This window comes from Nansenia antarctica (assembly GCF_963989245.1).
Source record: "Nansenia antarctica genome assembly, chromosome: 18".
NCBI classification, from domain to species: domain Eukaryota; kingdom Metazoa; phylum Chordata; class Actinopteri; order Argentiniformes; family Microstomatidae; genus Nansenia; species Nansenia antarctica.
The window spans coordinates 7,120,638-7,139,482 of NC_137691.1; the positions used below are offsets into that span (position 1 = coordinate 7,120,638).

Genomic DNA, 18,845 nt, shown 5'->3' on the forward strand with positions numbered 1-18,845 from the left:
TCTAGAAACTGAATGAGCTCTGCGTAAATCTCTGCATTCTTCTTAGTTTATAGTGAAACTATTCTAGTCCGATTAAATAGGATATAGGCTTTGGATGCTACCACAGAGCCTATGAACTGAAAAAGACTCATCACAAACACAGTTTTTGTACTTCCAGCTAAACATAAACATGATCATGTTTAATTTACACAACATTATACATTAGCCACATTATTGTACCACATTATTAATATTCACAAGTGCAGGTAGCGGGGGAAAGAAAACTATTTTCAACCTAATTTTCACAAACCTTGATGGAGCCATTTCCCCCCCCAAAAAACGCTCCAATTATGTAAACGACATTGTGAACATCATAAAAATCTAAAATGTGATTCACATATTGTTGACTTTCACAAGTTAATGAAGTGCAAAATCTTAAAAAAGATCTGAGACAAAATCGTCTCCATACATTCCTTGGCATAGTTGGCATATTCCCACGTACAGAATGGGGTGATCTGCACCTCACGGTAACAGGATGGAGAGATCAGTAGTTATATAATTCCAAAAACAGGTTAAGAGCCGACGTTTTGTGCACTATTGGCTGTAAGGTATGACTAGGTTATGGTCTATGAGTTTGATCTATATTTACTGTTTATTCTTGGTGTATGGTAGAAGTTGCAGTGCGCGTGGTAATAGGTTAGTTAAGCTGATGAAGAATATGGTACGTCACTACGTCTGATATAGTTTGGCGAGACTAGCTTCATCACAGAGGTTGCAGGTCGAGTGTTATACTGTAGGGTTAAGCTGATGAAGAACATGATACGTCATACGTATGGTTAGCTTGGTCTACGGTGAAGGTTGCAGCACAGTTTGAGTGGTTATACTGTAAATTAGGGTGATGAAGAACATGATACTGTCTGATATACTTAGCTATGGTTAGTTATGGTTAGCTTGGTCTACGGTGAAGGTTGCCATACAGTATGAGTGGTTATTGGTAAGAGCTCCCACAGGGCTGAAGGGGAGGGTTGATATGTGCGTGTAGCACCAGGTCGGGATATACCGACTCATCAGACAGGCACTCTAACATGAGGGGGTTGCTGAAGAACTCCGACAGAGTGGGCAGATCTTTTTCGTCCACGTCGTAAGGAAACATGGGGTCCACTGGAAGCGTGGGGTCCGGGTTGGGACTGAAGAGGGGGTCCTGGTCAGCATTGAGGAGAGGGTCTATGTTAGCACCCAGGAAGAGGTCTGGTTCTGGGTCAGCATTGAAGAGCTCTGGGTCTGGGTCAGCATTGAAGAGCTCTGGGTCTGGGTCAACATTCAGAAGGTCTTGGGGAAGAGGGTCTCCGCTTGGGCCTGAGGGTGGGAATTAACAGGAAGATTTACAGTAAGGCCTGATATGACCTGGTCTGTGTTAATCAGGGTCTGAAGACCTGGTCTGTGCATAGACCATAGCAAAATCATTTGAAAATGGTATTCAATTCTAGCTCCAGACCAAAGACTAAAGGCCCCTGACTTTCCGATTGAGATAGTTTCAGTCATTTACATGGAATTCAGTGATTAAGCAAACAAAGGAAGCAGGCTTGTTGTTGTTGTTGTGTTGAAAACACTGGTTAGACTTAACCAGCTGTTAGCTGTTAGCCAGCCAAAGCTAAGTCTGACACAATTCACAGACATCTTTCGACCATGCATGGGGTACAAGGGAAGAGTAGAGTATGTGCTAAGAAATAACATTTGCAAGATTTTAGTGATTTTAGTCATTCAGTAATTCAACTTAAAATGTGCATTCAAAAAAGGAAGAAACAACCACATACCATAAAAGCAGTAAGTAATAATCAGATATTATTCATATTATTATTAATTATAGAATAATAGAGGGTTGGTAACAAACACTGGTTAGTAACTATATAAATGTTAATGTAAAAAAAAAGAAATCCATCACATGCTGTAATCTAAGACCCCATAAAAATCACCCCATAACATGCCCTCTCATCCCTGGTATAGGAGCCAGTAACCACCTCTGTAACCACCGGTTTAAGGCGCAGAAAAGTAAGAAATAAAATAAAAATGAAGAAAGATTATTTTGCGTGGGGACACATAAGGTTTAAGCGACAAGGTTGTAGCTGAACTACGTAGGATTCGGTTAATTGATTGGGTTTTGATTGGACGACGCAACGAGGGGAGGCTTGACTCACCAGAGGCCTCTTCCCATTGGCCGTTCACTGACCCCGGGCCCTCACCCTCCGCCATGTCAGAACATGCGGGCGACTTAGCCTCCAGTGTGTTCCTACAGTGATCAATGATAAACAGCCGTTACAACCAGTTTCTGAAGTGACCAATGAGAGAGAGGGACTAACACTACTTTTTTGATTGAGCCAGCGCATTTTTTGCACATTTCGAAAGCTGTGAGCACTAATTACAGTAGTACCTGTTGTGAAAAGGTGAAATGGGGGGAGGGGGGTAAAGGGGTTCGGGTGTGCGTCTAGTGTGTTCTGCCAAATCCTCTGTCAAACATAAAACAGGCTAATGCTATGTTATGGAAGGAATGTAGATCTGTGGAAATGATATGGCTTTAAAAAAAATATTGAATACAATTCTCAACTCGTCTGGTCATATATTATATGACAGATTTTTGCCAGGTCAGAAAATGTTCTGTATTTTATTTCACACTTTTCCAGAGCTTCCGGTTATGCATAGAAATCCATTGAAAACCGATTTCATCGACCTTCAGGAGACGACAAATCTACATGCTGGAGTGGGAACGAAAAGTTTAATATAACAAATGAAAAAGAAAAATAGAAATATATACTCACTCTTTAGAGACAAAGACCAGCTTGGTTTTGATGTACTTAAAGTAAGGACTATCAGCTGAAAAACAAAGATGATTTTTTTTTTTGATTCATATCAATCACCTCACAATTTGGAAGAGGAAGGATGTCAAACTCTATGCCTGCAATAGCATTTTCATACTAAACCATGCCTAATTGAATGGTTCAACTCAATAAATATACCAATACTGTACTAACTAATATACTGTAGTTCTACACGGCCACTTGGTGTTTCTTACCACCACTCTTCTCTGCGTAGTACTTTCCAAAGGCTTCGTCTTTGGGCGTGTTGGGGTAGAGGAAGACCAGGGGGCTTTCCGGGACGTTCTCTGACACCAGGATCTGGAAGTTTCTGATAATTTCGTGGAAGGGGATCTGGGTCAGGTCGTCTTTGGTGAAGGGCGTTACGGTGCGGACGTCAGCTTCACCTGGAGGAGGACGACGAGGAAAACAAGAACACAACGAACGACGAGGTTAAAGGTAGTACACGGCTTTGTGTATGGGACAAGAACAGAAGAATTGAAAGGAATACGATGAGGAGGAGAGGGAGGACAAAAGCACATTGAATGAGAGCGCTATGTAATCATAGGAGATTCAATGAGGAGAATAAGGAAAGCTGTAAATTAATCTAAAGGTTTTTCTACTTTACAACTCCATCCGTCCCATCATCTCACCTGACCCCCCACTCAGCCTCTCTCTCTCACCTGACCCCCCACCCATCCTCTCTCTCACCTGACACCCCACCCACCCTCTCACCTGACCCCCCACCCACCCTCTCACCTGACCCCCCCACCCAGCCTCTCACCTGTGGGGAAGTAGTCCACCCAGGAGAAGGTGATGCCTCCATCTCGGATGCTTTCACTGAAGCGAAGGAGGAACGTTCCCCTTTGTTTCTTCTTCAGGAGGGTTTTCTCTTTGCCTTTGCTCACAAACCCCATGATGGAGCTGCGCCAGAGATAACGCATTCAGCCACGCAGAAAAGAATACACATGTAAGTGTCACTCTTCACCCCCAGCCCCCCACACACATCCATTAGCAATGTCTATGAAAACTAGGATTTAGATTCAGGTTGAATGGGTCAAATACTGTGTACATTATATAAATGTATGATCGTTAAAAAAAAGATGACTGTACTTCTCCGGAAACCATATAGACTGAACAATGTATCCACTCACTGCAATGTAAGTCACTTTGGATAAAAAGCGTTAGCTAAAATGGCATAATTTATATGATTATATATTGTGAACTAATGGGATTTAGTTCACAACAAAAAGTCATAGCCTCTTGAACTGCTGCAGGTGTTCCTCAATTATTATACACATACCCGTCTGTCCACAGGTTCTCTAAATGGGTTTTCACCATAACGAGGATGCCATCGAACCACACCCAGAAAGTGAAGTTGGTGTTGACAACATTTTCCTGCAACACACGGATGGCAGAAGTTGGGGAGGTTAGTGGAGGTCGAATCTGGAGGCTGCAGGCTTATTGTACTACATGGAATGTTATCAGGAACAGAATCAGTGTGTGAACTCGTGTTTGATACAGAATGTGTTTCCTGATTCCATTCCATCATGTAGAGATGTTTCAACGTCACGTAGAGAGCCACACATAATTCTCACCTTGCTAAACTTTGCCCAGGACATTATGCAGTTGTCATAACTTTGCTGCCTTCCTGTTGGGATGGAAATATGTTCTCTGTTTAACCTCACAAAAGACACAACGTTCCAGGAACAAACACTCACTGACAAACATTCAAGACAACCACATGATAGCAAAACACTTCAAAGCAACACTTCAACAGTGTTAGCGCTGCTAACAAAGTGTACCAGATATACTGTATAATGATGTGCTACTACTGTAAAAATGGCAGCTCAGATGCACGGAGAGGGGTAGACCTACCAAACAGTTTGTGCGCAATCGTGTCCAGCTGATTGGGGTCTAGGCCTAGTTGGGTGGCAGAGAGGAACTGCCAACTCAACATATCCCCCAGCTTTGGCCATGGAGCCACAGGACAACTGGCAAAGAACAGAATGTTCTGGAAAAACACACACACACACACACACACACACACACACACGCACAAGCAAACACACACACACAAACACACAAACGAGCAAACACACACACACACACACACACACCGATTGTTATTGATTATTAGCGGTCATTACTAAAGTTTGCAGCCGCTGAATCTCCTCAAGTATTGGTTGTTTGGTGACCTCTCACCTTTGGGTCGTGACACAGCATATTGAACCAGAGAACAGAGGCCCAGGCACTCTGCTGCTGGCTGGAGTTGGAGATGACAACTACGGGGAGAGAGGAGGTCTGGGGTGGGGGGGGGGGCAAGAGGACATTTTACATTTTACCATTTAAAACAGTGAAAATACCACCGCTCATCCGTAATCAGACTTAGCTGAGGTGCGGGAGCTAAAGAACATCAAATGGAATTAAAAGAAGCAGCATCCGCACACTCAAAACTGTGCACAAATCTATGTTTTATTGCGAGCTTTCGGTCTTTCAAAGACCTTCATCAAAGGCAAACAGTGATTTTTGCACAGTTTTGAGTGTGCGGATGCTGCTTCTCTTCATATTTTCTTTTTACCATTTAACACAGTTTTTATCACCCAAAAATGAAAGATTACAGGGACATTCTCCCTGGAGATGTGAAACATCTCAGACCAGACACCCATTATTGTATCATACAACAGCTGTGGGGCAAACAGACACACCACCAGCCAGCAGGGCAGCAGAGAATGCTGGTAAGTAGTCTGTACCAACCTCCAGGGTGACGGACAAGCCATGCAGGTCAAACACTGTGTCGAAGTTGATGATGTGGAGCTCCTCTGTGACGCTGAGAGAGAGCTGTGAGCAGAGAGAGGATCTCATCACACAAGCTGGCGTGTACAGTATATATATACAGTATATATATATATATATATATATATATATATATATATATATATATATATATATATATGTTTGAAATGTATGGCTGAAGTGAAGATGGCTCTTGACGTTTTTGAATTTCTGTGTTTTGGGTGTAGTGTGTAGGTCGAGGCATGATGATGTCAACTCACGTTGTTGATTCCTTTGCCACCTCCTCCAGACTTCTGCTCCTTCAGTGTCTGCAGACACACTTTCTGTTAGTGTAATCATTATTTCAAAAGTAATTACAAATATTGTTTACAGAAAATACCTGAAAATATCCATATCGTTAGCCATATTTTGGCCAAATTGAGATATCTGCCTAACTCTACTCTCCTAACACTGCTGATTCACTGTGCATTATGCCATCAGCCTATCAGACTGCTTGTTACATTCCAAAATCACTATCTGCCCAAGTCATCTCTTTGACATAGGCATTTTTGACACTACATACAAAGATGGCTCGGCTGACCACAAGTGAAGCATGACATAGGCAATTATGCTATGAGGCTAACGTTATGTAATATGACTAAATGACACATTAGATGTTAAATGAGAAATGTTTGTGGTTTGTGGTTTATCAGCTATAACACATCAGTTGATAAATACAACGATGACCATATGCATTCAATTAAACCTTCATAAGCGAGTCAACTACTGCACAACTTCTAAGATATATTTCCATCTTAGAGTTGTGTCGCTGACCTCCATCCATCCCCCACCTCCCACCACACCAAGCCCGGTGCCACCCACTCACCAGATGTCTGAAGTCTGCCACCATGCCTCCACTCATGCTCTCTGCCATGTTCAGGGCCTTGCTGCTGGAGCCCAGGACGTTAAAGCGTCGGTACCTGAAGGCAAACATCACACAGACTGAATTAAGCTGTTAAAAACACCAAATTATACACATTTGACATTTGGCTACAAATCAACTTCTGTAAAACATCTGGATGTCAGAGCTCCAAGGCTGCTCACCCTTTGACCTGTGGAGCCTCCCTAGAGCCGAGGAAGGAGAGAGAGAGACACAAACATGTCAGTATAATGAATGACCAGTAGGGAGCATCAAAACATCAGCTCATTTACATTTACACATTTTTGGGGGGGGATTTTTTTAACCCTAACCCTTTTTTTTACATTTTTGGCATTTTGCAGATGCCTTTATCCAAAGCGACTTACAACAAATACATTTGTCTAAGTGCATGAATCCTCTATCCATCAGTCGCGAGAAAAAGTAATCTATGCTCAGGCCTGGGGCCATTGCCAGTCAAAATGCTAGAAGAAGGAAGATTATTATTATTATTATTATTATTTACAGTAGAGAAACTGTACAGCGGGGTAGTGGGGAATGAGAGGTTTCAGGAGGGACAATCACACTGAGGAGCTTTTCAGGTTTCAGGAGCTCAATCACACAGTTCAAATCACCTTTTGAAATTCGTAAAAAACAATAATCAACAAATCAGCAAATACTAATGAACAATACTCGTCTTGTCTACATTTACAGAATGAGAGCCCTTCACCAGGAGACAGTTAATACACAAGGAGCAATTGATTTCCTTTGACGAAGTTTCCATCTCACCTGTCGATGGACACGTTCACCTTCATGGCATGGTTCAGTTCAGGAAATTTGACGAGGAATCTAAAAACAATAACAGCCACCAGCTAGATCAACAAACACACACATACATTACACACACGCACACACATACTTCAGGTATGCATTGTCGATAGCTGTGGTAAGGACTACTAGACTGAAGTACTGACCTGGTCTTGACAGAAAACTGTACGCCTGTGCGCAGGACCAAGGGCCCTTTCCCCTGCGGCATGGAGGGCTGATTCTCCACCACAAAGGCACTGGATAATGACAGATAAACAATCAACAATCAAACATCAATACACTGTCTGTGGATAGGAAGTAATACATTTTCCACCAGAATGAGTGTTTACGGTACCTGTGTGTGTGTGTGTGTGTGTGTGTGTGTGTGTGTGTGTGTGTGAGATTTTTATGTAAGTGTACATGTGTTATGATTGAGTGTAAGACCTCTTAAGCAGGCTAATGAGGAGGCTGTCCACTCTGGTCTGCAGGCCGGGTCGCTGGGCCTTTACGGGGTCATTCTCATAGGTCAATTTCCCCATCAGCTCTTCCAGCTTCCTGAGAAATGTACCCACCTGGAACAGAGTCTCCGCCTCCGTCGTGAACCTGCAGGATCAGACAAACAAAGTCATATAGGCCGTCAAACAGAGAGGTCAAAGGTCAAAGTTGAGGAACACTTTCTGTCAACTCAAGCTCTTTCAAGTTTAAGAGGGGCTTGCTTGGCTTGGTGACAGCGGGCGGGGTGTTTAGTCACACCTTGAGCAGGCCAAGGCAACCTAGGGCTGTCGCCACGGCAACCTAGGGCTGTCGGATAATAGATAGTAGAAAATAGTGTGATATTTGGAGTGTATTGTGATATTTGGCGCCGCACATGGCAGCTATGGTTTTACAGTTTGTTGTGTTCTGTCTGCACTGCTGTCTGTCCTGTGTTGTTTTGTTTGCATTGCATTTAGAAATGCTCTTACTGTAACGCCAAATCAAATTCCTATATGTGTATGCTTAATGTGTATGCATAAATGGCAATAAACGTTATCTCATCTCATCATATCTCATCTCATTTAGAGCATATTGTGATATTGTTCTCTTACAGAAAATAGTCTGTTAAAGTGCTTAAAACTCAAGATATGTGCATACTGCATAAGTACAAGTGCAGGGTCCCGCCTATATATGTATATATATATTAGCCTATATGTGCTGAATTAGATTCAGTGAATAAGATTGATATTTGTAACATAATGTGTTTATATATAGGCTATATATAGCAATAGTGATAGGATATTAAGATATGTATTATGTATATGTACAGACAGTTATGAAATCATAAAGTGTACAGTATGTCTCCCCATCTCTTTGGATTTGAAATGTCGGAGCTGAAGCCGGCTTTCCAGAGCGGGGTTTACCCAAGTTACGTACGCAATAGTGATAAGATATTATGATATGTGTATGTACAGTTATGAATGATAAACTGTACAGTTTGTCTCCCAGTTGTGTGTTGCACGCTATAGCTACCGCAGCAAAGCCTGATAAGCCGTCTGCTGTAATTGCCCACCTACATACATTTGTTGTGAGTGTGTGTGTCTGACATGTGTGTTTCAAACGATGCAAACATTTCCCCGCTACCTCCCCGCTACTGCATTGTGCAGCACTGTCGTTCAGAGAACACAGCTACACCCCAGGGCCGTCCACTGTAATTGCCCACCGACATACATTGTTATTTTTTTATTGCTTAAGTTGATTGCTTTATTACTTCAATGTCCGGGTACACAGAGTAAAATTCTTGGGTTGGTGAAAGAGGCAGTGGAGCAATAATTATGTAGGCTGTAAATTAGCAAATCCACAGCTAATATAGATTACATTGTCAGTTGCTTCTTTCATCATTGTGGGTATTTTGGATTTGACATTTCCATTATGGCACCATAAGCTATTCACTATCATTGTCACCTTCTTATATCTCGTTTTTATATCATGTTCTTCATATCATGTTTTTTATCATCATCTGTGTGAATATGCAGCTCGCGAAACAGCCTTCGCGCTTCCAGTGTTAACCCTAACACCAGTTCAGTCATTTTTTCGGGAAAGTAATATCGGAAATAAGAAAACACACTGCCCAACCCTGAGGCGAATATGGGTTGAAAGATGGTGATGATCTGTACCATTTCTCCAGCTGTTCCAGGCAGGTACTGTCAGGGGCTCCGATGCAGGCCCTCTGCTGCCTCCGCTGCCACTCCCCCAGCTCCGTCTTCACCAGCTCACACAGCTCCTCTGCACTGTCCAGCAGCGCAGTCAGATCTGTCAACATGCCCTGTGGGGACCAGGAGGGAGAGAGAGGGGGGGGGAGAGAGAGAGAGAGAGAGAGAGAGAGAGAGAGAGAGAGAGAGAGAGAGAGAGAGAGAGAGAGAGAGGAAGTAGAGAGCCAGGGAGAGATTGAGAGAGTTGTAGAGCCAAGAAAAGGGAGGGGGAAAATGCAATTTGTATCAATGTTGTTTCAATTAGGGATGCACCGAACATTCGGCCACCGAATGTATTCGGCCGAATATCGCAAAATAAAGCACATTCGGTATTCGGCCGAATGTGTGAAAACACCGAATGTTTCCCACCGAATAGTGGCCGTGTTTTGATGACGCAATACAATTAAATATAACTCTCAACAGGCGCGCGGCGCGAGGCGACGCGCTTTCAAAACTGGCTGCGTTCGTAAATTCACTCAGGAAGTCCGATCAGCACTCGTGGAATGCCTCTCGTCCAATCAAATGACTCGGTTTCTCTATGACGTCGGGCCCAGTGTGCGCTCCAGTGCTCTCAGAGCGACTTTACGAACGCAACCTTACACTCATCTAGCTAGTTAGCTTAGCAGTCGTAGCGGAAGAAGCAGAGTTGTTGCCTTGTTGAAAACATATTCAGACTCCCAGCTGTTCTACACGAGTTTATGACATGCAGCTGTATCATGCGGTGGTTTCTATGCAAACCAGAGACTATAAAAACAAAAGATATTCATTCTGAAATAACATGAACTATTATCCTTACACTCAGGTGGACTCAATTCAACTTGTTGAATGACTTGTTGAAGACATTTAGCATTTGACCTAATTTTAAGAGTGACAAAGGGTCTGAATACTTATGTACATGAGGTATTTCTGTATTTACATTTTAATACATTTGCAAACATTAAAAAACGTTTTTACTTAGATTATGGGGTACTGTGTGTGGATTGATGGCAAATCTATTCAAAAATGTGAAAAAAGTGAAGGGGTCTAAATACTTTCTGAAGCCTATGTAGAGACAAATCATGAATATCATTAACTTGAACCCTGGAAAGCAGTAGAGATTAAATCCCACGATAATTAGTTATAATAAGTTATATATAAAAGTTCTTTTTTTTCAATCTCAATTTCTTTCTTTGAGAAGCATGAATAAAAAGCAAAATGTATTTAGTTTATGCAATGATAAAATTAAAAACTGCCGATACACATTCGGTATTCGGTATTCGGTATTCGGCCAAGTGTTTCCTTAAATTCGGCTTCGGCCTCGGCCAAGAATTTTCATTTCGGTGCATCCCTAGTTTCAATGTCTGAAAATGACATATGATGAGCACATCTAATAACAAGACAAGGAATATCCCTCTACCTTTCGAGAGATGTCCAGTCTGTTGAGTAGAGTCTGCAGTACTTTCATTTGTTCATTCCTCTCTGCGCTGTTTGTGTTCCCTGCAGACAGAATGTCCACAGACAAAGACCTCGGTCATCTTTAAGTCTTCAGACAGACCAACCACAACAGCTAACACATGGAACATTGTACAATGAGTGACTTCAAAAACTCAAGTCCGTGAATGCAGAAAATCCTTTTAAGGTGAATTAAAGAAGAGGACAATGAATCTTCTTTGAGTCAAAGCACAGAACTCAAAGGAGCTCACCTTCCTTTTTATGGATTTGGTATTTAAAATAATCCTCATCTTGCTGATCTTCCAAATATTTGATTTTGGTTTCCATGCCCTGCATTTACAAAAATGATAAATTAGCTCACCTTCCATTTGATGGGTTTGATATTTAAAATCAAATTCGTCTTGCTGTTCTTCCAGACATTTCACTGTGTGTTCCATGCGCTGCATTTACAATAATACAAAACACAAGTTCACAAATCTGTCAGAAGAGCAGGGCTATTTGTTGGCTACTATAAAACAAGAATATAAACTAAATAGCGACATTGACAGAAGACACTCTATAATAAGAACAGGAAGGTCATAAAATGGCATGACAATGTCAACACTGACGTTCACAAGGAAGCTCACCTGCAGTTTATTCCTCAGGCTGGCCACCTTTCGCTCGATGTTCTGCTGACTGTCGGTATCCATGGCGTTCTGCTGGACCTGCAGAAGATGGACCTGATAGGAGGAGGAGGAGGGGATGAAGAGTAGGTGGTGGTCAGGACAAAGGTGGTGGTCGTGGTGATGATGATGATGATGATGATAATAGCAATGCTAGCCACAGTATTGATAAGAGATGTTGAACAACGCTTTCTATATGGCATAGAGGGCTGTATCCTAACTTGACTGCATATATTCAAGTAACTTTGGTTTACATGTAAATCCTGCGGTGGCAGCAATGTTGGGAATTTGGATTAAAATAACTAGAAGTGATAAATCATGTACTATGTGCTCATTTAAATAATATGTGACTGAGGTCAGTTGAGAACAATAGGAAGGTCACGCAAAGCCAAAAGAGAGGTTCTGTTTTTGAGCGACAAGAAGAATACAAGCTCCTGACTAAAAGAACGTTTTATGATTCAAACTGCCTGTAAATTACTTATTTTTACCTATGTACTAACAACCATTTTACACCTGCTGTTATAATATTCTATTTTTCTGTACTGATTTTATACTTTCATAACTAATGATTAATGATAAGTCTATTCTTCTAATACTATATTTTAACTTGTAAATCGAATCCTAATATTACTGTGTAACTTCAATAGTTGTGTTTTCACAAGACATTCTGATAACAAGACATTCTGATAAGGACACTGACACAATGCTCTGCTCATACAAAGTACGGATATCACCATGAGAACGGGAGGCTAGCAGGACACACTGCTGATAACACACAGTACACTCTCGCACCCACACAGAAGAGGAATTGAAGGCCAATGCTAACGAGAACACTTGCTGCAGCTGCAACGGACTTTGTGCTGACAATTGGAAAACTACCAGATAGGGGGGAGGCATCACCCAGCCCCAAAATGTTAAATCAAATGTATAAAGGACTATGTACGGAGGCGAGAGGGGACTCTTGCTTGGTGGAGCCACTGCAGTTAACTTGTTGACGGCTAGCTGAGACGGGCCTGCAGAGGTGAAACTAGATGAGACACTTTTCCATGGAAATGAACTATTATTGCTTGCTGATGTGCTTGAATAAATATTATCTTAATGAACAGTTCAGTAGTGGTGCCTAATATTTGATTGGATCATATCATCTTAAGAAGTGATATCAAGGACGTCTCGTTGAGATTAAACGAACTCGCTTGTAAGTGACGACTCAATTAAATCGATTCTGGAGACGTTGATCGCCTTACAGCAACGGGAGACTTGCTTGACTAACCTGCTCATCCAGTTCTGCATTCTGCAAGATCTCCTTCTCCTTCATCAGGACCCAGCGGATGATGTTGGCCAACGTACTGGGCTCCTCCTGGAACCTCTGTGGAAGAGGATAGGGCCAGGGGCATGTTCAGGTTATCAAGAGAAGAGGATAGGGGCCAGGGGCGTGTTCAGGGGCGTGTTCAGGGGCGTGTCCAGGGGCGTGTTCAGGTGCCAGGGGCGTGTTCAGGTGCCAGGGGCGTGTTCAGGTGCCAGGGGCGTGTTCAGGTGCCAGGGGCGTGTTCAGGTGCCAGGGGCGTGTTCAGGTGCCAGGGGCGTGTTCAGGTTATCAAGAGAAGAGGATAGGTGCCAGGGGCGTGTTCAGGTTATCAAGAGAAGAGGATAGGTGCCAGGGGCATGTTCAGGTTATCAAGAGAAGAGGATAGGTGCCAGGGGCGTGTTCAGGTTATCAAGAGAAGAGGATAGGTGCCAGGGGCGTGTTCAGGTTATCAAGAGAAGAGGATAGGTGCCAGGGGCGTGTTCAGGTTATCAAGAGAAGAGGATAGGTGCCAGGGGCATGTTCAGGTTATCAAGAGAAGAGGATAGGTGCCAGGGGCGTGTTCAGGTTATCAAGAGAAGAGGATAGGTGCCAGGGGCGTGTTCAGGTTATCAAGAGAAGAGGATAGGTGCCAGGGGCGTGTTCAGGTTATCAAGAGAAGAGGATAGGTGCCAGGGGCGTGTTCAGGTTATCAAGAGAAGAGGATAGGTGCCAGGGGCATGTTCAGGTTATCAAGAGAAGAGGATAGGTGCCAGGGGCGTGTTCAGGTTATCAAGAGAAGAGGATAGGTGCCAGGGGCATGTTCAGGTTATCAAGAGAAGAGGATAGGTGCCAGGGGCGTGTTCAGGTTATCAAGAGAAGAGGATAGGTGCCAGGGGCGTGTTCAGGTTATCAAGAGAAGAGGATAGGTGCCAGGGGCGTGTTCAGGGGCGTGTTCAGGGGCGTGTTCAGGTTATCAAGAGAAGAGGATAGGGCCAGGGGCGTGTTCAGGTTATCAAGAGAAGAGGATAGGGCCAGGGGCGTGTTCAGGTTATCAAGAGAAGAGGATAGGGCCAGGGGCGTGTTCAGGTTATCAAGAGAAGAGGATAGGTGCCAGGGGCGTGTTCAGGGGCGTGTTCAGGGGCGTGTTCAGGTTATCAAGAGAAGAGGATAGGGCCAGGGGCGTGTTCAGGTTATCAAGAGAAGAGGATAGGGCCAGGGGCGTGTTCAGGTTATCAAGAGAAGAGGATAGGTGCCAGGGGCATGTTCAGGTTATCAAGAGAAGAGGATAGGGCCAGGGGCGTGTTCAGGTTATCAAGAGAAGAGGATAGGTGCCAGGGGCGTGTTCAGGTTATCAAGAGAAGAGGATAGGGCCAGGGGCGTGTTCAGGTTATCAAGAGAAGAGGATAGGGCCAGGGGCGTGTTCAGGTTATCAAGAGAAGAGGATAGGTGCCAGGGGCGTGTTCAGGTTATCAAGAGATCTAACTGTACCTCAAAACACTCTGGGAACCTGTTCTGAACCAAATATTCTAAACTCCATTCAAATTGTACGCAAATTAGTATACTCTGCATGCTCCTGGAACAAACTCCCTGAAGAAATCAAACAGGCCCAAACCCTTAAAATATTTAAATCTAAGCTAAAAACCTTCATGTTTTGCACCAGTTATGATTAAACACAAACACTTCTATCAATGTCTTTTTTCCATTAACTATTGTCTTTTTAAATGTTTTATCTATTTACTTCTTACATTTGCTTTTATTCATTGTAATTTTTATTTTCTTACGCTCCTCTTGCTGTAATTTTAAATAATGTATGTAAAGCACTTTGAATTGCCCCTGTTGTATGAAATGTGCTATACAAATAAACTTGCCTTGCCTTGCCTTGCCTTGCCTTGCCTATACTGGGACCATATGAAAATGTATGCATTCACTGTAATGTAAGTCGCTTTGGATAAAAGCATCAGCTAAATGGACTATATTATTATATATTATATTGTATATACATATACTCAGCATCAATTCACTGCTAGTAATTGAATTGTGTGTGATCACTCTACCATTGAGGTGCACAACTTGTGGCTAGATCTTCTCAATTACTTCCAAGATAGTACACATACCCCGGTTTCACTGATTTCATTAAACGGCAAGAACAAAAACCTGCAACCCATGAGGACAGGCAGGCGTTGGGCACTTGTGCTCTACACAGGTCTTCTGTGCGAAGATCAGAGCCTATTGTCTCACCTACTAAGGCAACAATGAAGGATAGGTCCCACACTCCTTGGGTAAGTGTAGCTACACTTTGCTCTACAGTGCTATGGATCAGATGAACCCTGTGGAACGGCCCGGTAGGCAGACAGACCTGGAAGTTCTGCTTGAAGCGTCGGATGTTGTGCTGCAGCAGGAACTCGCTCTCTTGTAGGAAGCGGCTGTGCTGGATATCCAGGTTCTCCAGCAGCACCTGGAACAGTACTATGGCAACTTCATGGTTCTGCGCCGCACGATCCCTAAGCGCCAAAACACAAAAGCACGAACACTGGTTAGAGACTTCGACTCAATTAGAACTGCATAGGTTTGTGGAAACAGAAACAAAACACTATCGATTGGGTTCTTGAGGTCAAGGTGAGAAAAACATGTAAGGCATTATGGCGAAGAATTCCACCTGGTCTTGTCAGAAGACAAGGCAGAGCTACTACCAAACTGCTTAAAGAGGCAATCTGTAATTGGTAGATCAATTATTTTTACTTGTAATTAATTATATATAGCCATTGATTCTTGAAAGATTGTAATGGAAATCGAAGATTTCTCTCTGGTCCTTGGTGAGACGTGGCAAAAAGCACAAACACAATACTTGGTCCTTTTCAGAATTTAATAATGTACTGACTTATATAGCGCCTAATAAGATAGTTTGCAAAGTACCGGCACTCCGTCAGCACAACATAGGGTTCAGTGATCGAGAGCCCCAATCAGTGTACAGAGACAATTTATACAGGAGGGAGCTGTGCAGCAAAGGCCCAGGGCGGGGTGAGCACACAGTGTTCCGCTACTAGCCTTGACTAGATGACGTTATTAGAGCACAAAGGCTAGTTGTCCTGTTATCTCATTTGGGAATAGATTGATGCCGTTCAACCTGACATTCCAGCTGTATCTTCGGCCTATCACCGGAGACAAGCAGTAAAATATATGCCACTGTGTCTCACTGCCCGGGTCCAAAACCTCTGCTACACACACCTCCAGATGGCCAACTATCTTGGTTTAAGACAAGCTGTAAGTTAAACTGAAGGCCTAGGCCTCTCAGCCTGCAAGTGACCCCCCCCTCCCTAGCCAGAGAGAGAGTGATCTGCTGGCACGGAATGTGTTAGTCCTTGATTCTAATTTAAAGGGTTTAGGGTTACAGGTTGAATCTACACATTCCGCTTAATGATCAGTAAAGAAACGGTTTCTGAACAATATAATTGTAGCGCTTCGAAACATGGTCAGGCCGTCTGTTACGTTCCACGTCCTGTTGTTGGCGTGTTTCTTTTGTTTCCCTTTCTGTGTCTCCTCCTCTCACTCATTCAATGCAGGTGTCCATCCAACAACTGGCCTGTCATCATGTCCATCATCACTTGTGCACCTGTTCTGGATCAATCAGCCGTTCGTCCGCATATTTAAAAAGCCCCCCTGGGGGGGTATCCCATCAAGGTCACTAAAGGAAAATCCAGGCTAATTTTGATAAGCCTCGCAAGGCTGGATTTTCTTTTATAAATCTTGTGGGATTTATCAAAATAAACCTGGATTGTCCTTTAGCGAAGTTGATGGAATACCCCCCTGTCCTCTGTTCAGGAGCCATTGTTTGTGTTTTGTTTGATGTTATGTTGAAAGTCCTGTGGCCAAGCCATGTGTTTAATTTTGTTATTCTTTGGCTCATGTTTAATGTTAGGTGCTCATGTTTAATGCTAATGTTAGGGTTTTTGTTTGTCATTTTCTACGCGCAGGCCCAGAGGGGATGGGTAAGATGCCCATGGGTGTACATAACATCACATAGAGACCTTTGTTATACACATTAGGATAGGAACATTAGGATGCCACCCCCTTTCCTATGTATTTTAGAGCTGGGGGGTATTCCATCAACATCGCTAAAGGGAAATCCAGGCTTTTTCCTTCAGCGGTTTTCCTTTAGCGATGTTGATGGAATACCCCCCCAGGTGTGGTTAGGTAGCTAGGACTTTCTATCTTTTCTTATTTTGGCACCGTTCAGCGTCCCCTTGGTTTCCCTGTGGCGTTCTTTTTGTTCATTAATAAATTCTTCGTTAAAAAAAATCGTTATTTTGTTTGGTACCACATCCACTCCCCGCAGCATCGCTGTGTTAGGCCCTGGTTTCCCTAGACTGAAGGGACATAACACATGTAATTGTAAACAAACACTGTATACAGCTTTGAAACAGTCAGTCCATCTATTAAGCGTGGTTACAGTTTTCCAACCCCATCCCTCAGCTGTTACCAAAAAACAGTGACAGGATGACTGCTTTGTCATTGTTTGGATCCCAGACTGACACATTTAACCAATCCAATTCCCTAAGATATAAGCTAGGGGCTGGGGGTGATTCAGGGTGACTTACCAGTCCTGTTGCTCTATCCAGGAGGCGAGATAGTGGCGTACATCCATAGGAAAAGCATCTCCGCTATATAGTTCATCTACCTGCTGTAGGTACACAGAGTCCAGCTGCCTCAGCCTCGTCCACAGGGCCATCCTGGGTGAGGTGAAGCACACACAACCACACAGACAATAATGGACAAACAGTAAACATACGTAGATGATAACAATGGGTACTGAAAGGGTGGAGGGGTTGGTGTGTAATATTACTTACACAGATGTTTTAAGTACAAGTACAATCTCGCTAATGATGCAAGGTATGTGTAGCCTAATTCTGTAAAAATGCAAATGCATGTAAAAATGATATGTATGTGTCATGGAAAATGTGTGTCATATGTGTAATAAAGGATGTTTAAAAAGAAAGACAGGGTGGAGTGGGATACAGTGATCAATTTAGCAATATCACACGAGAGGGAGTGTGTTATACTGAATATCAGCACGGCTGCGGCCTCATAATAATTTTCATAATTATTATGAAATCATAATAATAATCATAATTTGAAAGACGTTTCATTCCTTATAAACGTAAGTCCACGTATTGTCATGTTGTTGTACATTGTCCTTGTTTAATAAGAACTAACTAACACTATTGTGAACTTACGCAAATATTTTTTGTATCTATAAAAACAAATAAGAACAAAAAAAAAAATATATATATATATATATTTCCTGGTTACTGTACTACCAGTGACCTAAACAGACTCCAGGAATGACCTATATAATGTAAGAAAGAAATATCTTGCATGAACACAAATATTGTGTCAATCCCAAAACGGAGAAAAATACTAAAACAAATAGCAAAACTGACTGTGACAACATTCTGTTCAAATCTATTCTAGGTCTACTAACTTCGGGGATAAGTTGATGAGTTTGGAAAATATGGTATAATAACATCCCACTATCTGCCATTCTGGAAAATCAAAATGTAACCAAATGGACACACTGTCATAACAACGCAAACATGCGTATTTATTTGCAACATGTGACTTGTTTGTCAACAAGAAGTGTGCCAACTAACCGTATGACAATGGCTGAATCGTTTCTAAACAGTTTTGATAAACAGGATCATTTACAGTTGATCAGCTGCTACTGTACCTGCGATTGTCACGACAGCCTATTTCACTCACTTGTAAATTATTCCGATTTCTGTCGAGCTGGGGGCAATTTTCTGAGGTTTAAGGTTGGTGCATTTTCTGGCAATACAGTATTATTACTGGTTGTAAACACAACAAGCAGAAGTGAACTTCGCTTCCGCCACATAGTGCGCTTCTGCTCTCCTCCCTCCG

The 18,845-nt window shown here is 42.7% G+C and overlaps 1 protein-coding gene across 2 annotated transcripts; it reads right to left on the bottom strand.

Moving 5' to 3' along the window:
* Window positions 1-210: 210 nt before the first annotated feature.
* Window positions 211-18,798, bottom strand: stat2 (signal transducer and activator of transcription 2). 2 transcript variants are annotated; one of them, XM_080548276.1, is made up of 24 exons: window positions 18,687-18,798; window positions 17,525-17,656; window positions 15,286-15,430; window positions 12,915-13,010; window positions 11,609-11,701; window positions 11,234-11,312; window positions 10,948-11,027; window positions 9,477-9,625; window positions 7,771-7,929; window positions 7,494-7,583; window positions 7,309-7,368; window positions 6,708-6,728; window positions 6,490-6,583; window positions 5,885-5,932; window positions 5,586-5,669; window positions 5,034-5,132; window positions 4,707-4,842; window positions 4,427-4,479; window positions 4,132-4,226; window positions 3,613-3,752; window positions 3,047-3,235; window positions 2,793-2,847; window positions 2,175-2,266; window positions 211-1,335 (listed from the first exon to the last, which is right to left on the bottom strand). In XM_080548276.1, exons 2-24 carry the CDS (start codon window positions 17,653-17,655, stop codon window positions 968-970), a joined length of 2,556 nt encoding a protein of 851 aa, XP_080404402.1. In that variant the 5' UTR covers window position 17,656; window positions 18,687-18,798; the 3' UTR covers window positions 211-967. The 2 variants fall into 2 exon arrangements, with proteins under 2 accessions (XP_080404402.1, XP_080404401.1); XM_080548275.1 differs by lacking the exon at window positions 11,234-11,312 and adding an exon at window positions 11,344-11,422.
* Between the last annotated feature and the right edge of the window lie 47 nt (window positions 18,799-18,845).